The 25,377-nt window shown below is 45.4% G+C and overlaps 1 protein-coding gene across 1 annotated transcript in view; it reads right to left on the reverse strand.

Moving 5' to 3' along the window:
* Positions 1-17,289: 17,289 nt before the first annotated feature.
* The window catches only part of adgrb1a (adhesion G protein-coupled receptor B1a), a 75,926-nt gene continuing 67,838 nt past the window's right edge, over positions 17,290-25,377 (reverse strand). The window contains exons 23-27 of the mRNA XM_062539750.1: positions 24,716-24,755; positions 22,583-23,265; positions 20,744-20,779; positions 20,360-20,452; positions 17,290-19,469 (exon numbers count right to left, since the gene is read on the reverse strand). Of these exons, the coding sequence (XP_062395734.1) occupies positions 19,275-19,469; positions 20,360-20,452; positions 20,744-20,779; positions 22,583-23,265; positions 24,716-24,755 (1,047 nt within the window). The 3' untranslated portion in view covers positions 17,290-19,274. The remainder of the gene's footprint in view (positions 19,470-20,359; positions 20,453-20,743; positions 20,780-22,582; positions 23,266-24,715; positions 24,756-25,377) is intronic.

Here is a 25,377-nt window from a genome sequence, read left to right on the forward strand (position 1 = left end):
ACAGGACGGTGGTTGGGGATTTCTTCATTTTGTTCCTTTTAAATGATTAATTGAGTCAGGTTCTGATATCTTAGCCCATGATTATTTACGAACACCTACAGTATATTACATTGAATGCCTTTAAACAAAACCGGTAGGAATCAGAATCGGTAATAGATAGAAGTTTGCACAATAACGAAAAAAAATAACAGCTTGGTTGAGAAGGGTCTTCTTTTTTTCAAAGTCATAATTATACCAGTTAAATAAGTAAATTTCAATTACCAGCAGCAAACATGCATTGTTTGGCTGTGAATTGAATGTTGTGCCACAACGTCTCTACGTATGCAGATTTCGGCCTTGGTCTTCAGGAAGACTCCTTGTGCATGCAGAGAGGCAGTAGTGCATTCTCTCTCCTGCTAAACGGCTAAAGGTCGTAAATAGCGTGCACTCTGGCAGCCATGATGTGCCATCCGGTTAGTGAATGGAGGGGCCCCATCAGATGTGGATAATAGATGATCCCTATCAACTTAATAGCTTTTCCGGAACATTCTCTTGTGACACGACCTAATGAATGCATGTGTGAGAGGTGGTGTGGGCTGCAAAGGCTGATTGTATGTATGTACACGTGTGTGTGTGTGTGTGTGTGTGTGTGTGTGTATGTGTGCCTGGGGTTGATAATGGTTGTAAAGTGTGTGTATGTGTGTGCCTCTTTGTGTATGTGTGCTTCTTTGAATGTGTTTGTGTGTGTGCCTCTCTCCCTCTTTCTTTATGTATGTGTGTGTGTGTGTGTGTGTTTGCGTGAATGAAGAGCAGCTCAAAAAGGATCTCTGAAGTGGCGGCCTGAACCCCTCTCAGACACTCACATCATTATTTGAGCGCTGGTGAAAGAGGCCTTTGTTGTAAAATGACAGTGGCACACCCCGTCCCCCTCATTCATGCTAATCCAGCCCTCGGAGAGAGAGAGGAGGGAGAGAGAGAGAGAGGGGGGGGGGGCGGAGAGAGAGAGAGAGAGAGAGGGAGAGGGGGGGGGGAGGGAGGGGGAGGGAGAGAGACCAGAATGAGTCACAGGTGACAACTCTCCAGCAAAAACACCCTTACACTCTCTCTCTCTTCCTCTCTCTCTCTCTTTCTCTCTCTTTCTCTCCCTCTCTCTCTCTCTTTCTCGTTGGTATCTCAGAGGCCAGAATATAGACGAGGGAGCCCATATGACCACCACCTCCACCTCCACCTCTAATGGACGGGAGCGGAACAATGTAAGAAAAAGGGAAAAAAATACTTTCCATGCTATTAAAGTTCATGTGGTTGCCATGGTGAGTGGCGAGCCACCTGACAGAAGCCATTTTCCCAGCTGGGATGTTGGAGAGCTGAATGAATGAGGGGTGATTTATTCCCCTAAGGAACCAGCTCTGAACAATGGACAGATCAATGACAGCGGCTGAGGGAAGGAATCGACCACTATCTCTCTCTTTCTCTTTCCCGCCTCTCTGTGTCTCGTTTCCTCTTTCCTCTTTCTCTTTCTCTCCTTCCTGCCTGCTGTGTTGCTGTCTCTGTCTGGCCTAGCACCCTGCCGTGCTGCGCGACATTACTCGCTCACCTCTCCCGCGCTGTTGCGTTGATCAATCCTGTTACATGCCTGTCAACCGCACGCCTGCTCCTGTTTGCGTAGAGAGACCTCAACAGAAGCACTGCTTAACACAGCCTGCCATATGACGTCTCAGTACCAAGAGTCAAAACCAATTCCACGGTGTGTCATATTTGTTTACATGAGGGACCAGATATTTCAACATGCTAACCCTGCAAACCAAAATCTGAAACCCTGCTGTTGATATTTGTTGGACCACAGGAGAAGAGATCCCAAGCTGAGGATAAAGTCAGACTCACCCCCCCCCCCCCCCCCCACACACACACACACCTCAATTCTGAATGAAATATGTACTACCTCGACGTATGATTGTGAACTATAGGTCAAACTATGAATTATTTTTTGAATGGACGAGAGGTATTCCAGGCGTTCCATATCCCAGGACATCCCACCCAGACTATTCACTGCAGTAATCCATCGCATGCTCCATTAATTCAAAACGAGAGCAGTGATTTTAGAACGCCACGTTTGACAGTTTTTGAGTGGGAATCTGAAGTAAAATGGAGGAGGGTGAATTTCCAATTTCACATGTGACATATAATCAGGTAGACTGTATAAATGATTGTGTGCGCGAGCACATGAAGCCAAAAGCTCACTGAACTCGGATTTCAAGCGATACCCTGCGTTTCTTGACAATAGGCAACGCCATGACTGAGATTGGAAAACTAAGAATGGATGAACAAAAACAACAAAATAAACAATAGAAAACACTGTCTGATGTTTTTAAAGTTTATTAGTTGGTAGTACAACAGATGTGAGTATATCTTTACCTCACTTTCACTCATGCCATATTGATTAAATTTATGTCTATAGTATGATCACATTATGGAAATGAATACAGCATGCTCATGTAAGCGATAAAAAACACTTGTGCTAATTATAGTTAATAACATAACACGATAATGATGTAAATTAACACCATTCTGTCCCCTGTTTGCATTTGCATTCAGGGATGTGGTCCACAGTGCTACCTACTGCAATATGGCGTAAGAACCCAGAAGCATTAGTAGTATCATTAGCGGACTTCAAGTCTGCTTCTAAGGAAAGGATAGCTTACTTCAAAGGATGCATTAGACATTAGAGTAGACTAAAACAGGCCTAAATGTGTTCTCCTATGGGCAGATGTCATCTGAATGCAGCGGCAGTACTTAATATATTAAGCAGTGTTACTTCTAAAATGTACATTTGTCACCCCTACCCCCCCACATGACATGAGACTCCTGCCCATGGTTGTGTATGCCTCCTCCTGGACACTCTCCCACTGTCCCTCCCTCCAACAGAATTAGCATTTGAAGACATCCTGTACAATTTGTGAATGCTAAACCTGTTATTCACTTCCCATCAGAGGTGGCTTACCCTCTGAGTGGCTCATATGGGTCACTGGTTCTCACAGCACCATTTGCATTCGACATTGAACAGACCCTAAACCCACCCTCCTGGCACTGAGTGGGAGGGCTGTACCAGAGACAGACAATCCACATCACTAGCCTACTGCCACTGCCATCAGCATTTAACTCCAAGAGACGCGGTTGTCAAACCAAAAAACAAAGATTACACATCTTGAGAAATTGTAATTGTTTGTTGTTTTAAACCCATGAATCTAACTAGGACACCTCAGACATCATTCTTGGTTGTGCTTTCTCCGCGATAGTTTATTATCTTGAAATTAGTCAAGACAAACATTAGAGTTTGTTTTATTTACACATTTGATTTATTTTAGCCATCTTCACCAAAACAAGGCACATCTCTCTCTCTCTCTCTCTCTCTCTCTCTCTCTCTCTCTCTCTCTCTCTCTCTCTCTCTCTCAAATAGGGCAATATTAGGGAAATAATAACATGAATTTCATATTTTAACATGAAATATCCATCATGACTCTAAATTAAATACTGTATGCTGGCTGCTCTTGAATGTCCAAGTGGATTTCAGATGTTTTGAAGATCTCTGTAATAAATATGAGGAGCTGTGGTGGTCTGGCCACACGACTTGTTTATTTGTTCTTCTGATCAGATGCTGTTTTCAATATAGTGGCTTTTGCAGCATGCGTGTTGGAAGTACACAATAAAGACAGCAAGGGAATCCATCCAGTTCATTATATGAGTGTCCAATAACTTTGAATCTGTCATGCCAGAGACCCACAAACAGACAGCAAAAGAAAGGAAAGAGAGAGAGACAAAAATGCTTTAAGCGTGGGGATTTGAGAGATTGGCTTTGTGTCCAATGGCCAGAATTTACTTGGCAGTAATACGGTCATTCTCTTTGACTAGACTCTATTGACTTAGATGAGCACTCCACCTCTGCCATTTGTCTCTTGCATGATTCCATCAACATTTCGGCAATATAATCCTACTTAGAAGGCTTCCTCTTAAACCCTGTTGAATCATGCATTTGGCTGTGACAAAAAGGCCATTGGTCGGGCTGAAACTGTCATGGCTCAATGCTCCGTAGTCATTGTTAGTGTTTTTTTTAATGGCTAAAATGTGAAATGTGAGATGGCAGGATAAAACAGTGAGAGACTCTTTAAAACAGGCTTATTAATCACATTAATCTGAAAATTGAGTTTGGGATTAACGTTATGTCATTATCATGGGGGATATCAGATGTCCTGAAGTTCCCATGATAAGCCTAATCATGTTCTTCAGAATCTAAACAGACAATGTAGGCTACAAGTTCACTTACAACAAGGAAACAAAGATGCCGTCTTTGCCCATATAAGGAGATCCAGGTTTTTAAATGCAATTCACAGGCTACGGAGCAGTAATGTGGGCCCACAGTTCTGGCCTGGGTCATTCCCCGATCCCAAAACACCCCTCTCTCTCCCATTTGCTTCCTGTCACTCTCTTACAGATTAAAAGCATAAAAGCCCATTTTATTAAAAAAAAAAGCCAGTCTATGAGCAAAGTTTTCAAACTAACAGCACCATGTGGCATGAAACAGCTTTTAGCTGGCCCAACTTGGGGTATTTCTCATGGTAATAAATACATTTTGCATGATTATTAAACGAGCTACAATTTAGACTTTTTGTCCACTTGAAACAGTAACTATCTCAAGTCAACTGTGAGATCAAGGTTAAGGGGATTTCCTGAAGAAAATAAGCATGTTGGCCACTTGTTCAATAATGAGTCCTGGCAAAAAGCAGAGTGCTTTAGCTGATGTTTTTCAATCACTTTCATTTAAGAGAGCATTGATGGCAGAAGAGGGAAAAAACAAGAACTCCCCCATTTTCCCAAACAAAGACAAAGACTCTTTTGTCAAAAAATGCAAAACCTTTTGCCATTGATTTTGTGTAGGAAGACATCAATATTAAAATGGACTCCACTTGACAAATAATAGCTCCATTTCTGCAGCCCGAGCTGAAAATAAAACATATGATGCAAGTCCAGCGCTAGGCTTGAGCCATCTGGTGAGTGGGAGGTATGATGATCAGACAGAGCGCAAGTTCATCATCACAGCTGCAGTGAACACAACACAACTGCGTCGTCATCATCCCCCCGCTGCTAGCACCCACGGCAAAAACAGCTGTTGTGACTGGCATGTCTGTCAACGACGCCTCGGAAATCAAAATATCCAACTGAGTGGGATGCACCTGCCAACCAGAGTTTGAGGAACTTCCTCAATATGATGAACTTTTTCTTAGGGTCAAGTTTGAGGTTAGTTATACTGAACAGAAGCAACTGGCAACTCTACAGTCAATTTAGATAAGCTTTATTTCATCAGTTGTGAATCACCTGTTAGGCACTCACACACATACTAAGAATATTATACTCATGTCTAGAGCTTCCAAGCAATCTGTTAGTCCCTAACCGTAGTCGTGTGTGCTAACACGTGAGTGTATGATGCTAATGTTGGAATGAATGAACCAGGGGATGCCAACATCCGGCGTGGCCAACCTAAGCTGTTGGTCACACAGCCCAATCTTGAAGCAAAATGAAGATGAAGATTCAATGAAAAATTCAAAATGAAAGGGACCTGACTGTAAATCCAAGAAAGCCTTTCGAAACTCCAAACCGAAGTCAAACGACACTATTACACGATACTAAAGTAAACTATACACACTATAACCTTTAATTATATACTATATACACAATCTAGCTTTGTCTCGGGTTTGAACCTGTGGGCTGTCTGCAATCAGGCCGAAAAGGCAAACCAGCATTCCCTGGTCTAATGTATGAGTATGAGTGAGCAAGTGTGCAGTCTAAACCATGGCGGTGTTATATAAAACTGGAGAGAAGGAGGAAGTAGCGTTTCCCTTCATTTCTAACAGGCCATGCTACGCTGGCTGCTTCCGCCAACAAACATTTGAAATTCACCACAACAGTCTTTTTCAAATAGCATATAGGGATCTTCAGTTAGGTCAATTAGGTGCCACCTTACAGAGAGGGAAAATGTAGGGTATGCAGCAATACGTTGTTGGTGCAGACAGGTAGTTGAGCTGGCAATGTCCTGCTGGCAGGCTCAGCCAATCCACACAAACAACATTGTTTGCAGCCTTTGGGAAATGGCAATGGTTTGTTTGTGAAAGGGGTGCCAGAAGAGAGCACATGTCGGCAGCCATTTTGAAAGACGGTGGTGACCAACCGTACTTTCTACTCTCCTAATCCTGAGTTCCTGATCTTAAACTCGTGCACTTTCTACAAAGCTTAGCTGTGATACTGTACATCATCATATCAGAATCAGAATAAGCTTTATTGGCCAGGTTTGCGTAAACAAACAAGGAATTTGTTGAATGAGCAGTTTGTAAAAGCTGTATGAGCTTCAAGCCTGTTGGTGTGCCGTGATAATAATCTCAAGGGAGTGTTCGCGTATCTGAGACTAGCCCTGTATGTTAAAAGGTTTCACCAAGACGAAGCTAATGTTGGGCACCGACATAAATAGATTCATTGGCTGGCACCACAACATATGGCTGTTAAAGAGAATGTTTACCATTTTAACTCATGCTCTTGAGAGTACTCCGTGGATCAATACAGCTGATGCTGCACAGCACAGACATTTTGAAAACAAACAGAAAAAAAGGGACACAGAAAAAAAAAATCAAAGGCTAGTTACGAACTTTGATCCAATCTGAGCCGACTGATCGGCAGAAAGCCCATTATTGCTTATCTGGTAATACACAGTGGCCCTCATGCCTCTGCATGCATATATATCCCTTCATATCTCTGTGCCATGCAGGCCTATTGATTACAATCAGCTTTAGACACACCATAAAACAGTATTCAATTACTTGGCTTGTGAGCGATGCCGGGATCAATAAACTGGACTGTGTTTTAAAGCCACACCATTCACCTGCTCATGAATGGCCACCTTACAGACACAGTCTTCCGCACTTCACACTGTGTGTGCTATAACATCACTGAATCAGCAAAAGGGAGGTCGGCAGTGCATCTGTTCTACTCTGGTTTCCCACTGTTTTGTGGCCCTACTGTAGTGAGTTATGTGCCTACTTTGCAGTCTGTGAGAATCATTGTGATGGCTTGCTCTTTTAGAATTTTCCCCAAAAAAACATTATATTCCAGAAACAAACAAAAGATTGGAAATGAAACAACAAAAGTAACGTAATGTTCAACGGTAGAGTTGACCAGGGAATGTAATAGTCTGGATGGACCTCAGTTAATAGTTTTAATTATATGCCATAGGTTGTCATAGTCTGACAGCAATGACACACAATGCTGGGAAAAACATGTCTGCGGCGAGACATAATTGACAAGTTGTTACAAAGCAATTTACACTCTGCTGCAAAAAAAATGCAATTACAGAAAAGCTAGGGCATTTGCCGTGATTACATGATTGTGGGGGCTGCTATTAGCACTAAAATAGATTTTTTTAAAGCCTGATACAATCATATGAAATGAGCTGCTAGAGATGGATGGACCTTATTGTTTGACATACTGCATGGGTGCAACCTCAGGGTCAGTTAATATGTGTTTTGCTCTGAAACTTATTTGACGTGAAATGTAGCCTTGTGGGAGAAAACCCACATTTGACAGAGAGAAAGAGAGAGAGAGAGAGAGAGAGAGAGAGAGAGAGAGAGAGAGAGAGAGAGAGAGAGAGAGAGAGAGAGAGAGAGAGAGAGAGAGAGAGAGAGAGAGAGAGAGAGGAGAGAGAGAGAGAGAGAGAGAGATAGTGCTGTGAGGAGTGAACCAATCTGTGACTGTAGTTGCCCCTGCTTCAGTGTGAGAGTGCTTCGGTCTGAGTGAACCAATATGAGTCACTGCTGGGACTGTACTGTAGCTGTTCCTGCTTCAGTAATATGAGAGTGTTTCGGTCTGTGTGTTAATACAGTGTTGCCATGTTTCTCTTAGAGAGTGAAAGGAAGAGACAGCTGCAAAGCAACAAGCTGAAGGATAGAAGCAAGATAAAGCCCAGAGTCCTGAGAGGAGAGAGAGAGTGGAGTGTTGCTATGAGAGAAGCTCGACTCCTGAATGACAGGGACACAACAGGAGGAGAGAGAGAGCAGAACTAACTCTCTCATGTTACTCTCCAGACCCATGTCTATGGAGCACCAAGAGTAGCCTACCATAATGCCCTTGGTGTTCAGGAAGCACAAACACGCTAGAGCTGTGTTCACTTACACATTCTTTAGTGCACAAACTGCTCCCTTTTAGTACTTCCACAACATCTCTCTCTCTCTCTCTCTCTCTCTCTCTCTCTCTCTCTCCCCTCTGTCTTTCTCTCTTTCCCTCTGTCTCTCTCTCTCTCTCTTGCACTGTTCTCTGTCTGGGACAGTCTCAGCCCATCCTGGTTTTGCTGCTTAACACTTTCATTAAAACTAATGATCTCTGGATTCACTCCTATCAGCAACCTCAATAGCCCAGAATCAGCTATTAGGATTTATTGCCGTGCACAAAAGTTAATAAGCATTAAATATACAGAGAAGTGTCTGTCTCCCAGCGCGCGTGTGTGTGTGTGTGTGTGTGTGTGTGTGTGTGTGTGTGTGTGTGTGTGTGTGTGTGTGTGTGTGTGTGTGTGTGTGTGTGTGTGTGTGTGTGTGTGTGTGTGTGTGTGTGTGTGTGTGTGTGTGTGGTGTGTGTCTGTGTGTGGGTGTGAGTGCCGCCAGCACTATCAGTGGAATCTTCTGGGCTAAACACAGTCAGGCTCCACTGGGGCGGCTACTCTACCTCTCTCTCTCTCTCTCACCGTGTCCTGTTGTCGGGCAATGACTTTTAAAATGTACCCGAACTATCGGCCTCTCCCTGGAAAGTGTCCTCTGCTCACTGAATTCATTCATGACAGTCAGAACACACACAGGTGTACCCTCAGCTCCAGTTGCAGTCAGTGCAAATTCAGTGCACTTATTATCAATGAAGGTCATAGTTGATATGCAACTGTGGATAAGTTGTGTGACTTGATTGTATGGTTGTCATAGTGAAACGAAATGTTAAGGAGTCTGTGCAGTGCTCTCAGTGTTAAGGTCTCTGTGCAGTGCTCAGTGTTAACACTTCAAGATCCGAGGCCTTTCAGACACTCTGGGGCAGTCTGCTACAACTTTAGATTTTTAAGTTTTTTGTCTAACTGAAAACATCCATGCAAAAGTGAATGGTTACAATCTAGAAGTCCTCAGCAATAAGAAAATCAGAGTGAAGTGAATGTAAATAGATAAAAGTCTCCGTGTAGCGCTCTGTGTTGAGGTCTCAGTGCAGTACTCTCAGCTTTTGTGGAAGGATGTGTTTTTTTTCTGCAGGTGTTTTGATGACGCACAAAATAACATTTCATAACAAGCTGACCGCTCTGACAGGATATTGTATTTTGCAGGAAGTGATAGACTCTCGGATGTGACATGATGACAGGCGCCTGCTTAGAAATTAAATTTCACTGCCGTCTACTTGCTCAGTGAATACTAGCGAAAATGTGCATCACATACACACACACACACACACACACACACACACACACACACACACACACACACACACATACACACACACACTCTCTCTCTCTCTCTCTCTCTCTCTCTCTCTCTCTCACACACACACACACACACACACACACACTCTCACACACGCCACATCAATACAGACAAGCACACCCATACAAACTCACACAAACATGCATATTGAATCCCACGATTGTCATTAATACAGTGTGAAAGCTTTTCTGGCAACAAGCACTCACACGTCGGCAAGAAGATCCATTTGAGGCTTCAGTGGCTTCCTCCCTGCTGAACTGGGCACAGGTGCCCTTAATGAAAAGTGAGTGTGCGAACGGCTCCTTTTTTTTATCAGATGGAATGTCTGTAATCCTTTAGAGTGAACAGAAATAAAGGAGGAGGTAGAAACACCAAACACAAGAACTTTAAAATGGTGGTCCATCTACACACTAATGGAAAAGGTAACAAAGGATAATGTATCGACAACTCAGGTTGGAGAAGAAAATACCCACCTCTGTTGCTCATGACATGGAAGAGGTGAATACACTTACTCAGTCCAATTGTAGAGCTCTCACAAGGTATTATTCAAACAAGAGCGAATCAATATTTTGTACCATGAATACAGCAATCCAAAGAGTAAACGTGTCTTTTAAGTGAACAAAATTGTGTCTAAAGTACAGAAATGGGTTACTCTTCAATCTAAGATTGTCAATGCCAGCAGAATTTTAGAGTGCATCAACCATATTCTAAATCAAGATGCTTTCATGTATATTTCCGTGTGTGTGTGTGTGTGTGTGTCTCTCTCTCTCTCTCTCTCTCTCTCTCTCTCTCTCTCTCTCTCTCTCTCTCTCTCTCTCTCTCTCTCTCTCTGTGTCTTTCTTTGTTAAGCCTATTTGCAGCGTGCACATGTTCGCCTGTTCTGTAGCTATTCCTCCTCAAATGAATGGGCGACTGATGGGTCAGCTATTATGGCTGTGGAGCTAAGCACTATTGTTGATTTATTTTTAATGGCTTTCCCAATTATGTAAGCAATAATGTCCATTAGAAGATATTGTGCACAACTGCCTGTGCAAAAGGCCTCTGCAATGCTTAAGTTAGCGTTGGCATGCATCATGGTTTTATATTCTCTTGGTCAGTGGCCAAGGCAACTCTAAATGTATGTAAATGGGGATGAATCTCGACGTTTGTCCAATTACTTCAGCCTGTTGTGTGAGATGAGTTGCCATTGTTTGTTTTGCCACCTGTAACATTGGTCCACTAACGTTACAGTAATGGTCATGCTAGACATAGCTGACGTGTTTTTTGGGCCGCGGCGTCTCCTGCCCTCATTCATGCGGAATCTCATAAATAAAAGCATGTCCTTGCTGCAGCAATCGTAACAATGAAAGCATGTATAATGTATACAGTGGTGGAGATGCTAGGAATGTCTAGAAGTCCCATTTACTAGTCACAGTTTGAATGGAAAATGGCCCATTCAGACAAAATGTTCAATGTGTGTTTCTAAAAAGTGTACATTGAATTCTCCGAGCTGGCATGACTATTTCACATTTCAGTATTTCAGGCATTTCTGGCACACACTGAACATGAGGATGGACACATGGTCATCCAGATGGGGAGAGCTGAGGAACACAGAGCTTTTGTATGTAGGAGGGAAAGCTGCTAGCATGGACATCACTAAATGCACATTCGTTAACTGACCAGTGTGTATTTGTGTCAGTGTGTTTGTGTGTGTGTGTGTTGAGCATACAAACGTGTGTGTTCCTACATTTCAAATAAAATAGGAAGAGTTTAATTTGAGCATTTGAGTATTCACATCGGTACCTTTGTGAAGAATGAAACATATTTTACTCTATGTATCTACTTACCTGTGTCTTTATGTCCCTTAAGGTTTATGTGTATGTGGATGAGAGAGAAAGAAAGGTGAGAGAGAGAGAGAGAGAGAGTGTGTGTGTGTGTGTGTGTTTGTGTGTGTGTGTGTGTGTCGGAGTGTGTGCTTAAATAGCAGCAGGGGCATTAATCACTGACTCCAGGAGACACAGATGAGAGTGGATAGGCCCAAGCCAGCCCTCTCCAGTTGCATTGTGGGTAACGGGGGCCAGAGTGACACGCAGTAAATCAGAAGCTGTCTTCGGCTGTCACAGGAGACGCCTCGCAGTCAGACTCACCTCTCTACGCCCAGCCAGAAAATCCACAGGGGGTCAAGGAGCCGCTGAGGGGAGAGAGAGAGGAAGTCTCCTACAGGCAGCTCCTGACTGACCACCTTAAGGGTTTCACTATTTGATTCCATTAATCTGAGGGCTGTGGCTTGGAGATCAGCTGGAGAGTGACAGACAGGAAGCCTTTAGAGTGGGCATATCACTACTGAGCAGCTTCCGCCTTTACAATACTGCCCACAATGTGCACTGAAAGTGGAAAGAAATGGTTTAAAAAACAATTTACTTCCAAAATGTAGACTCTGCGACCACATTTTTTTCCCTTCAAAAATATTTCGCCTTAAAGGCATCATGTGCACGTTTTTACTCAATTTAACAGCTTTGGAGTCATTTTGATAGTAAACTAACTTGTTATGATAAGGAGAATGGCGTAATTGCTAAAGCCATACCCTACTCTATAGCCCTTCTACAGTATATACCCACCTGTCTACGGAAAGCCAGCAACTTTGCTCTCCCCCTGACCCAGAAAATCACAAATTGCTTTATGGCAATTATGCAATAGCTTATTTGATTTTGTATATATCGTGTAATATTACCTTGTCAGTCAGCATGGCTCATTGGAGATTGTCTTTGCCAGTTCCTATCCTGCGGCTTGTCATTGAACATTGGAGACAACAATGGCCAAGAGCTCTGGCAGGTCTGTCCATATAGGTCTTCATTTCTTTATCTCCTCAGTCTGCTCCACTCTCTCTCTCTCTGTAAGTGGAGGATCTGGTGTTTTTAATTGGTCTTGTTTGGCGCTGGAGATGGCAGTGCATTAGCCTGAGCCTAATCAGACAGACGGATGCGAGACTTTCTCTGAGCAATCCTGTTGATTTCACCTGATGAACAAACTCACACAGCCGCTAATTGCACGGTGCATTCACCGAGAGGGATGATTTCCATATAATTGAATCCAGATTACATTTAATTAGACCTCTCCTCACGCATGAGCCTGAGAGTGAGAGAGAGCCTCATCTCGAGATCTTATCTCAGGGACAAAACGCAGAAATACATATAAAGAAAGAAATTCAAGATATGTAGCCGCAAGCAGCAATGTTTAGTTTATTTGAATACTTAGTTCAAGACAGGGACAGTGCACAATAAGACATTAACCTTGTACAACAAGAGAAAATGCATTGTGCCAGGATTTAGCAAATTGCTATTTTCCACCTGTAGTCCCTAGGCACAATGAGGGTGTCAAGCCAACCAGGTAGGCTTTGTCTTCATGACAACTTGATGCCATCATGTGACAGTTTTTGCATTGATTTTGATTGTTACAGAATAGATTCTTACCCAGGGTTGTAAACAAATGTTTGCTTACTGTAGTAGCCCTTACTCATGCATTGACAACATTGTTTTTGAGTGCCTCAAAAATAGGGTGTAGCCAAACTTGGCTTTGCCATCTAATCTCTGAAAAAGAAAATTAAAAAATGTACAACAAACACAAATCCTGATTGTAGACTAAACATGAAAAGTAATGACAAAAACATGTATATATATATATTTATTTTTTTATTTTATAAAATGGGGCAGTTTGTTTTCACTAAGTTAGGTTTAGATCAACTATTTTGAGATATGGGCTCAGATTCAATGGGTTGCTTCGATTTGAAAAGCAAGTCCTGAAGAGTTGCCATTATAGACCCTCTATGGAAGAGAAGAGGTAGAAGAAGTTGCAAAGTGACATGAAAAGGTAAAAGCACTCAGGGTGCAGTCTGCTGCTTGGCCCCCAATAAGTGGAAAATAAAAACCAAATTGCTTGCAGTGCAGCAGAAAACTTCACAGGACGCCCACTTCACATGTCGCACACACACACACACACACACACACACACACACACACACACACACACACACACACACACACACACACACACACACACACTCACACACTCACACACACACACACTCTCTCACACACACACACACACACACACACACACACACACACACACACACACACACACACAGCACATGCGCGCGCACACACAGAGTTGTATTTCCTGACCAGCTCACTCTCCAGCATGTGCTGCTTGTGTAGCCTTGTTTACACAATCCAATTAAAGTCAGATCTGTCCAAGCGACTCCTCCTGGCTGCCGAACGTTGAAAACAAAACCGTAACATCATAAGAGCATTAATGGTAATGCCAAAATACACCATATTGCTTTTTTTGCAACTGTAATTTCATTGGTTTCGGAGTAATTGCCTCCTGCTGTCTATGATGTGAAAAAAAAAAGTGTGTGGTCAGTGTGTGTCCTGCACAGCTTGGGCTTCCAAATGATGCTAAAAACAGAACGTGTCTGGGAGCCCACCATCCACAGGCAGACCCACAGCATTTGGCTTTTCCAACTCATTATTTGAAATGTAAAAAAAAAAAAAACACACACACAATCATCTCCATCTCTCATTAGTGCACCCCGGAACCCCTTTGCCCGCTATGCACGGTTCCTCGCAAAAGGCCAAGTGAAATGAACAACAGCCGCGGAAAAAGAAGAAAAAAAAAATAAAAAAGTTGAGAAATCTCTGCATGCGCGGCTGGTGGTTCTGGGGGGACGGGGGGGGGGGGGGGGGGGGACGCAGAGAGCTATTATCTTGTAGAAACAGAGCAATAAGCCGGGGGCTATTACCGGACAGGGCTAAATGCAGGCGGGCTCTTTGGCCAGTGCCGGCTGCCTTATCTCTTCTGAAATGATAATAACCGAGCCTCGTGTCGCCTCCCAGCAGGAGCAGGGGAGCTGTGGGCCAGATTTATCAGAGTTTGTGCGGAATTACAGGCTGTACGCGCTCTCGTGCGGGGCATACATAAACATGGCTACAGGCTGCACCTAAGCTCACACGGCCAGTGTCTTCTGTTCATGTAATTGCTATCTTGGTAGGTATGTTAATGAGTCAATGCTGTAAATCATGTGTGTGTGTGTGTGTTTATTGATTTTTAAAAGCTAGCTAACGAAATTGTATTTAGGGCACTGATTTGTTCTTCTTTTTTTTTACAGAACATGCTTACAGTAGACCTACGTTGTATACCTTAAATATGTATGACTCTAGGATGAACCACAGCCTGTTTCAGCATGATGCTTGCTGTCCATGGTGCTGAAACGCATATTTTCGACTGCTGTCCATGGTGCTGAAAAGCACATGTTTCGATTGCTGTCCATGGTGCTGAAACCCACATGCTTCAACTGACTGTGCGTCTGCGGTATGTCTCAGTCTCAATCCTTCATCCCTTTTGCAGTAGCCATACTGAACAACACAAAATTACCACCACAGCTGATACCTCAACACCCCATGTCTTGTCTTTGTATGTCTGTGTGAATAAAGTATCATCTTATCTTATCTTATCTCTAGAGTATGGTCCATAAGCTCTTAGATGTGTCATCAATGTGATGCTGACATCCATTGTGTCGGGCCTCCATGTAGCCAGACACATTCTGCAGTTTGATTCTAATGGTAACTGCTCTAAAGTGGGAACACAGTTAAACAGATGTACCCATGAATTAATGAAGCTGTGATAAAAAATTAACTTATCACCAAAGAGACAAAGCCAGCAGGGTAATGTTCGTTTAATTATTGCTTTGATATTCTTCCTCTGCATTTTATCCTCTAGCTGGGTGTGTGTTTTACATCAGCCTGTGTTTCCACTAACATTCCTCACTGAGTTTGGCTTCATTGGAAAAAAAGAGATAGATAACAGAGAAAAGAGGGGACAGATGTAGACGGAGATGGGGGGAGAGAGAGCAATAAAAAACAGAAGAAGAGAAAGAAAAAAGGAGAGAGAAAGAACCTTAGGCCAGCTGAACTCAGACTACCCCCTCTGTCTCCTCCTCTGCTTCAGCCCTAGTGACTTTACAAAATGTCTTAAATGTTCATTAGAGACTCTAGTCGGGGCATATATTAATGATGTGTGCATATCTGAGAGTGATCCATGTATACAATTTCACTCCGTCTCCTTGAGGGAGAGGAGGATACGGTTCCCGCTACTGCTGCTACAGCAGCTCCAGGAAATGGGTAAAGGAGTCTTTGTTCTGTAGCTCACACTGGCAATAGAATACAAAACAAAACAAAAAATGGACATTTCATTCTCTAATATTAGCTTTCTTCAAACCTTAGGGTATAATTTAATTGGGTATTTGTCTTTACCAGGAGATGATGAACAGTGATCAGGGCATAATAGTGCACTCTCTCAGTCCATCGCAGTGATAACTAGAATGCATTTCCGAGGAACTGCAAAGTGTCCTTGCTCAGGTGTGTTTCGCCAGTGAAATTGGATGCGTCACTCAACTTGATCCAAGAATTTCTTGTGCGTCCTCACAGTGGCGCATCCTCCGGACGTTCCGGAATTGAACTGGCCAAAAAAGCGGGCTTACTGGAATAAGAATTCATATGATTCCCATACTAAGAAATGTCAGATACACCATATTTGTCTGACTGAGCTGACAATATTCAAATGAACACAATGGCACATCACACACAGTTTACCCATATTTCTTGGTCAGTGGTGTACAGTGGTTGAGGATACAGTGGAGAGTAGGCTTGATCATCATTGTTGTGGAGAACAATTCAAAGAGACACGCATGTCCCTGAGGACTCTGGGAAGGAGCTGGAGCTGCAAAGCTTGGTTTCTTGTCCCAAGCTCAGTCTGTGGAGATCAGGGAGGAATATACCAGGCCCTGTCACCTTGCATTAGAGGCCACAACTCACCTCCCACTGCCAGTGCACCAAAATAAGCATGCAAGCAGAGGAGAGCACATGAGATGCTTTTTCACATGCAGATACAACATAAAAAAGGAGAGAGAGAGAGAGAGAGTAAAGATCTTAGGATGCACCCTCGATAGGTCTGCAACTACATTGGTTAGTGTGTTGTCTGCATGTATCTGCACTTCATACTCATTGACACCAGGGCAGATGATTCGTTCATCAAATAATCTAATTTAGAGCTCCTTAAACTTAAATGTTGTTTATGGCCAAGACAAGTTCATAAATACAGTTGATAAATCTATCAACATGACTGAGAGGCAGCCTTAGCAATACATGCAGATTGAGCAACTTCATTTCTGCCAGGGTAGTATTTCTCCGCACTTTAGTTGATGCGTTCTTAAAATCTAATAACAAACGCATATGGCATTTACTCGCCTTTGTATTTACGATCGGCTAAGGCTTAATTAGCGGCCCATTCTGCTCCCCAGATTGGATTGCTGCTCGGCCTCTGTAAATAATCTGTGGGCGCTTCCACTTGCTTGCTGCTTTTAAGTCATCATCAAGCGCACACGGGCCACAGAGAGACCCCATGTTTTTAGATTTAATTAGGTAGGATTCAGAGTGAGTGCCTTTCTGGGTCAGGCACACAAGACGGGGAACCAAATGCAGACTTGCGTTAAGCTGTGTTTCACTTTGCCAAAGTCATAAAGAATTAGAGACACAAGAAGTGTGGCTACCACAGACACTCATAAACACCCTGTTACCCCCAAACACACACACACACACACACACACACACACACGCGCGCACGCACTCCATTACATGGGGCTACTTTCCAACCTACATCAAACAACTCTCAGGACATACAGTATGATAGAGATATACTTTTTTTTATTAGAAATATGACACATTCATCTTGTGCTCTGAAAACTGTACATTAACAAAGAAGATATCCCAGTGAACTAAAAAAGGGAGATTGAGAAAGGGGTGAGGGGAGTGGGAGGGGTCAAGAGGTCAGAGGTCAGGGGTTAGGGCCTTAACGGAGTCAGACAGGTAGGAGAGGCCATTGGGGGCAAGTGACGGTCAGTGATATTAAAACACACACTGGTTACAGAACACCCTTAAAGTCCAGTAACTCAACGAGATAGGGGACTGCAGAGTCAGGATGGCAATCATATTAATGATAACAATATTCCCCCAAGCACAGTTAGAAATATATTTATAGGCTAAAATTCATTCTGTAGAACTTTTTTTTTTTTGAATTTTATTTTTTAAATAATTACAATGCTGTACAACAGGACCCCTTGTCACAGAGTCTTGTGCTTCCCCTGTGTGCAAACACACTCCAACTACAGACACACACCATCTGCAGCTCTTCTACATATATACTGTATTTAGATCTATATGATTTATAATCCATGTTCTTGCACATCTTTATGCTCAGCTCCCGTCACAACTCTTTATGTACTCTTTGCAGGGGGCCCCATACTGCCAAGTGCATTAAGATTGGACCTCGCTATTAAGTGGAGACCCAGATCTGTCGACTGGTCAGCGAAGACGACCATGTGGCATCTCCAACAGATATCAGTTCATCATCCATACAGTAAGTATAGGCGCTCCAGAATCTTCTGCTACCATCACAGTAACGTCCGCTGTTAGGGGGTCCCCTCTCCACATCCAGGTCAGAGTCTTGACGGGCACCTCTGGACAGGTGTGTGACCCTGCTCTTCCCACAGCAGGTGCAGCTGCGTAGAGACCCCGTAGGAGTGCGGCATGAGCACAGTGGCGTTCCTCAGGGTACTGTCCATGGCAGTCTCCCCCCCCCCCCTCGGTCCAGCGGTTCATGTCCGCACAGCTGTGTGATTGTGTGGGTTGGCGGGCGGGGCAGAAGGCCTGGTGCCCTACGGTATAGGCAGGACCTGCCCATACTAGTGTCCAGGGACACCCTGACTGCTTAAGAGGTCAGAGGTCAGAGGTTGGCAATAAAACAGCAAAGAAATATTCCAACAATAACAGCACAGACACCGAAAGGTAATATTCTGCAAATAATAATAATAATAATAATAAAACAAATCAATCGAGAGGGACAGCTTGTGAGATGAATTTGCTTGGCTACCTTTTAAAAATAACTTTGTCGAACCATTGGACGATGACGAGTCCTTCATCTATTCTGTGACTAATTGGGTGAGTTCACCAGAGGCCTCCTGGAAGTCTGTTGGCCTCCGAGGCTGCACCCCATGCACTTGCTGGAGCGCCAGAGCCTCTACATCTGCGTGATTCATCCTGCTAATTATGAGCTACGGCCTACTGCCGATCAGAGTCTGTGTTTCCATGGTAACATTAGGGAGTGAGACAGGGGGGCCACTGCTTGGTTCCTGTTCCTTTTTCATATAAGAAAATAAAATGTTATTACTGCCTATGATTTCACTGTAATAAAAAAAATAACCAATGAGTGTAGCGATTCTTTTTTTTTCAAGCACTGTTTTTCTGTCACTGCTCTAACAGTCGCTGTCACATATCCATCTTTAGCTTTCATACTCTCTCTCTCTCTCTCTGTCTCTCTCACTCTCTCTATCACACACACACACACACACACACACACACACACACACACACACACACACACACACACACACACACACACACACACACACACACACACACACACACACACACACACTTCACTCCCTGCCTCTCTGCTTCTGTGCGCGGGGCACATTGCTCTAACCCTGCCGGGTGCCACGCGTCTTCCTACGGGGGGTGCTGTCGATTGGAGGAAGGGCTCTGGTGTGGTGTGGTGTGGGTGGAGGACACGGGCGGGGATGAGGAGCAGGAGCAGGAGTAGGAGTAGGAGTCGCGGGGGGGTGGATGGGTGGGTGGGTCTGTGGCCCCCCCTGCCCCCCCCTCACACCTCCGTCTGCAGGTCCATGATCTCCTGGCCCACCAGAGGGATGGTGGCGCAGGCCTTCTCCCACTCCACGGCCTGCAGCTCCAGGGGGGACGCCTGCAGGGGCTCCAGGTCCTTGCGCACCCACGATGGGGGAGAGTGGGTCTTCCTGATGCCCTCCCACGCCCGCTTGCTTGGGGTCTGCTGCTTGTCCTACGCGTGGGAGGAGAGAGAGAGAGAGAGAGAGCGGTTTAATAAAGGTGTGAAGAGTTTTACGAGTTTTATTTTACGACCGTCTTAAAACACAGATCTGAAGTCTGGTTTTAGGATAGGCAAGGAATATATGTGTGTGTGTGTGTGTGTGTGTGTGTGTGTGTGTGTGTGTGTGTGTGTGTGTGTGTGTGTGTGTGTGTGGGTGTGCCCTTCAATTTGTAGCAAGGGAGGAAAGTTCTCCTCTCAATCACTTTGTCTGTAAAAATTCAAATTGAGATGTACTCAGCCTCCCTAAAAATGTTCCCCAGAAGGTTGAGATGAAAAATGTGGTCTTTCTGCAATGAGTATTAAATCCATTTTGGAACACTCGAGTGCCCAGGAGAGAGACGGGACACCAGCTCTCCCCTTCCCAACTCTAATAATAATACAGACGCGAGGATATTGGGAAACTGAATACTGACCACAGGTCAGCAGATATGTACAGCTTTTTGGCTTGGGCTAGTGGATCAATAAAAATAAGGAGCGAAAGACAGAGAGAGAAAGAGAAGGAGAGTGAGCAGAGAGAGAGAGAGAGAGAGAGAGAGAGAGAGAGAGAGAGAGAGAGAGAGAGAGAGAGAGAGAGACAGAGAGAAACCTGAGCCAACTGGACCAGCTGCTCAGCTGTATCGGTGTCCAGAATGTTTTGCTCGGGCCCCAGTGACTCAGCATAAAATGCTAAGCTGTCATAAGAGACCGTCATCATTGGGCACTGCGGTGAAAGTGGGCTTTGGAACTGGACTTCAGGGCAGGACAGATGGAGAGACACAGGACAGAGACACACGTACGCTCATGTTGGTTTTGTCACTGCCTCCAGACGACACGCTCCACCTCTTCCCGGCCTTCCCGTCGACAGGAGGGGATTCCCGGTCCTTCTCCGCGTGCTGGATCTTCCTGTTGAGGTCCTGGAACATGTCCTGGTGGCGTTTCCGTGTGTGCATGATTTTCTACGCAGGGGGCGGGGGAAGAGACGGAGAAGCATCCTAGTGAGATACTCATCTGTGCACCAACCAGCCAACACCAGTGGTACGGTGATAACACTACAGTATATCACCCCCGCAATGAGAATGAGAATGCAATGGCTTTACAATGGCTAAATCTCTTACTTCAGTCTGACTATTTAACTGATGCACAGCACACCATCTCATTTACAGCACACGCTGCCATGTTTAACCCTCTATTTATTCTGTGTTGTTCCTTGGGATTGAAATGTCTCGATGGAATGAATGCAAAATTACCTCAAAGTCCAGCTCAGCATAGCGTGACTTCCGTCTCTAAACAAACAAAGTACAAATAAAAAGGATGTTTACCATTTCACTTAGCAGGGCACAATACCACCCATCTGACTCTACCCTCTGCTCTAAGAGGGAGAAAAGGTCTCTCCAACCCTTCAGCGGCAGCCCTATACGCTGGGCCGAGTGGAGGGAGGGGCAGGCAGGCCGGTGGAGAGCTCCAGAAGCTCCGTCAATAAGTCATGAAGCACGGGAAACTAGGGCTTGAGTGTTTTCATTTGTCTTCCATTGACCCCTCTTGGCTCAGGCTGGGATAAAACAGCTTGTGACCGGCCGAGTGACCTTTGCCGGGCTCCTCCCTGTCGTGGCGAGTCTGAAGGAAAAAGCCTGACCTTCCTGTCTGGGCGGCCGAGACCTCTCCTGTTGCATTCTGGGTGCTGCCGTCTGGTCCCCCGAGGTGAGGAGGGACCCAGCGATGTCGGAGGGGGAGGTGTGTGTGTGTGTGTGTGTGTGTGTGTGTGTGTGTGTGTGTGGGGTGGTGGTGGTGGGGGGTCGTCGCCTCGTCACTCAGTTGCAAGCTGGCACTCCCCCTGAAGGTGGGGGGGGTGAGGGGACGTGCTGGTGGCTGACCTTTGAGGAGGTTCAGCCCAGCAGCGGGGATATGTGTGTGTGTGTGTGTGTGTGTGTGTGTGTGTGTGGGTGCTGGCCTCACTCGTGCTGCTCTGTGTCCATGTTAGATTATCTGGCTAATGCGCTTCTCATCTCCACATTCTGGCTCCGCTAAAATGAGAGCAGTTCCTCCAATGGACTACATCTAATCTCCTTTTCCTTTTAGAGCAAGACTTACATTGCTGTTTTAAAACACTTGGAAAATGGAGGGTCTCGTCATTAATATATTATATCAAAAAGTTCCAATCAAATTGAATTGGCTTCGTCGACCAACTGTTCCAAAATATCTCAAAATAAAATCTGCACTATTCACAATACCTTCCTAGCGACAGCCTATAACAATCGAGCTGAACTGAAATGGTGCTCTAATTGAATGTGTATGAGAATGTGTGGTTCATGAGGTGGGATGGCGGTGGGAGAGTAGGGATGGAGTGGTGGCGGAGGCAGGGAACTGGGTGTCCATCTCTCAGCCTGAGCGAGGAGCGTCCAGGGTCAGCTAGCGCGTAGCACGACGCGCGTACGGTACACCTCAGCGTCTCCCTGCGCCTGCCGTTTTTTTCTCCCCCCCGACACACCCGGTCCGAGACGGAGACGGTCCCGGCGAGTGCCGTTAAATGTTAATGAACAACCATTTAGGACAGCGGCGCAGATAGCATGGGCGATGAATAATTCAGGCCCCGCCGCCTTGTTTATAATTAAGCTTCACACATGCACTCGATTAGCGCTGCGGCGCCGGGAGAGCTATCGTTCCCCCCTCTAGCCTGCAGGTGAACTCAATCTCGCGCTACCTCGGGGGCTTTCTGCTCATCAGCACGGCAGCGCTGTAAGTGCGCTACCGCTAACGGGACGAGGGATGGCTCATCTCTTCGGTGGCCCAACGCACCGTCAGTGCTTCTCGATAAACTAAAGACATGAGCTACAGTTTTGCGTCATTCCAACAATGATGAGTTTTACTTAGGAACCAGCACTATTTAAATACAGGATAGACATCATTATAAAGGATACCCACCCACATGCTGCATATGGGTGCTCTTGGCATTACAATATTGATATCTTCATTTGAATGTAATGATTCACTGTTAAATGGGCTTCATTGATTAGCCTCGTTTAGTCTCCCAGTTCCCTTCTGTAGTGTGGTGGGCAAATGCAGTGTGATGCGTGAGGGCCGGCCCTTACCTCTAGCGAGCTCATGGACAGCGTGGACACCGTCTCGCTCTTGGACATCATTCCCGAGTTGCCCGAGTCGCCCGCTTCGCCGAGGCCGTGGTTGATCTGAGACTCGCCCGGGACGTTGTGCGCCGCCGCCACCGCCGCCAGGCCGGGCGAGTCTCGCTCGCCGCACACCACGCTGATCCGCTCGGACGGCAGCGTCTTCAGGCCGAAGCCCGGCACGGGCTCCCCGCTGGGGGGGTTGCTCAGGTGGATGAGGCGCGTCTGGGGCAGCTGCTCCATGTTGAGGCTGTACTTGACCGGCTCCTCCTTGCCGCCGCCCTTGGCGGGCCTCATGGTGGCCGTGTTGTTGTTGGTGGGCAGGATCATGTAGCCCTGTCCACCTCCGTCCGGCCCCGAGGGGTCCCCGCCGCCGCCGCCGGCCCGCGTCAGGTCCCCGTCCAGCTGCTTGAACAGCTCGCCGTCGCAGATGTAGATGGACTTGGCGCCGGGCAGCTCGGTGCTGACGCCGGCCAGCGCCGGCCCCTTGTCCCGCCGCAGGGTCAGCGTGTGGCTGGAGTAGTCGGCCACGTTCTGCAGGTGCATCTTGGCCATGCTGGCCGGCAGCGTGTTGAAGTTGGAGCCCTTCTGCAGCGAGAGCTGCGCCGACGACTTCTCCTCGCCCTGCAGCGACGAGCGCTTTAGCGTGCCTGAGGAGAGGAGAGGAGCAGAGAGGAGGAGAAGAAGACGTTAAAACAAGAGGAGGCAGAATATGAGAGAGACAGACCAAATGAGGAGCGCTTCAGCGTGCCTGAGGAGAGGAGAGGACCAGAGAGGAGAAGAAGAAGAGTGAGTAAAAAAGAGGAGGCGGAGTATGAGAGAGACAGACCAAATGAGGAGCGCTTCAGCGTGCATGAGGAGAGGAGAGGAGAGAAGAGGAACCAGAGACGAACCAGAAGAAGAAGTAAAAAAAGAGGAGGCGGAGTATGAAAGAGAAAGACCAAATGAGTGCATGTCATACTGGTTTATAAATGAATAATGTCCTACAGTATCTGCCATCAACAGGTCCCGGAGACGCTACACCAAATCTACAGTGAACAGCGTTTGGAGACAACACTGTTGATTTGCAGCCGAGCCGCATATAATAGGACATATTGTGTTACTATGGAGATGAGAGTTGACATTCATCATGCAATCCAGCACTGCTATTTTCCCGGCACGTAACACAAAGACCCAAACACCCGGTCTCCACAGATCTGAAACATCTGTCAGCCATTGCCCGTGACGCTGGAAAACAACGGGCTATTTTTCCAACATCTGTGGACATGCTGATGTGGTGATAAAAGTTGATCTTTTTATTCCTTTCTCTCTCTCTCTCTCCCTCTCTCTCTCTCTCTCTCAGCTCCTCTATCCCCTGCTCCTTTCAGCAGAGAGGCCTGCCTCATGTTGCTTCTCATCTCGCGCGCTGTCTCCAGATGCTTTTTTGATAGCCCGTCTCAGGAGATAATCAGATTCCCGGCTCCTGATGGCGATCAGAGACGAGTCGCTATCTGATGCCGGGGCGTCAGGCGGGACTTAATTACGGGCGGCGGCTGGATGGGGTGTGTGTGTGCGTGCATGTGTGTGTGTGTGTGTGTGTGTTTGTCTGCGCCAAGGCTCAGACAGGGGGAGTCGACAGGCCCTATCATCGGCATATTACCGCGCGCCACGTCTGCCGAGCTCCGGCAGCATCAAAACGGCATTATGGGAAAAGCGATACACCGCGTCTCATGTCATGACAGAGTGTTATGCCTCGTACGATGCTGCCACGCTTGCCTGTGGTGTGTGTGTGTGTGTGTGTGTGTGTGTGTGTGTGTGTGTGTGTGTGTGTGTGTCTGTGTGTGTGTGTGTGTGTGTGTGTGTGTCTGTGTGTGTGTGTGTGTGTGTGTGTGTGTGTGTGTGTGTGAGAGAGAGAGAAGGACAGAGTGTGTGTGTGTGAGAGAGAGAGTGTGAAATGCATTGAAATGAAGAATGGACAGGTGTGTTTTCATGCATGAGAGCAGAGCAAGATGGAGGAGATTACCAAACATCTGTTGCAAACAGACATACAGACATTCATACACTCACTCACGCACACACACACACACACACACAAACACACACACACACACACACAGTTACCTGATCTGCAGGCGATATCCACATCCTTTTCAAAGTCCGTCTATAACAACAGGAAGACAGAGCTAGAGTCAGAGCATGCTCAGGATCATCAAGTGATGCTGCTCTGGTTTCCTGCTTACATCTCAAAAAAGGGTGCAAACCAACAGAAATTGCAATAGTAATATGTTTCATATTTATATAAGATTGCATGAAGGCTTACAATCAAGGCATGTTTCAAGCTTCAAGCTTTTCTATGAATATAAAATTAATATATGTGTGGTCATATGAAGGGTTCAGATGCAAAAACAGTTAAATCCATTTTTATGGATTTACTGAAATCAGTCAAACTGTTGTTGGGTTGTGTTGAATTGATTAATTTTTTTACTTAATCAAAGACAACCATAATGACAGTTTTGATAGATACGATCTGGAATTGACAATAAACCAACATGCAAATCTTTGTGAGGATGGACTTAACTGTTTTTGTATCTGAACTCTTCATATGCACCTTGATTTTCAAAGAAAGATGAAGAAATGAAAAAGACAAAAACAGATGTCAGTGATTATAAATTGATTATAACCTAACTTGATTGACTTTGGATAAAACATGTCAACTTAGAGAAAAGGTTCCTTCAGAGTGCACGTATATATTCAGAACAGGTCATATCATGTAAAGTCTACAG

This window comes from Sardina pilchardus, chromosome 6, assembly GCF_963854185.1.
Source record: "Sardina pilchardus chromosome 6, fSarPil1.1, whole genome shotgun sequence".
In the NCBI taxonomy this organism is placed as follows: Eukaryota; Metazoa; Chordata; class Actinopteri; order Clupeiformes; family Clupeidae; genus Sardina; species Sardina pilchardus.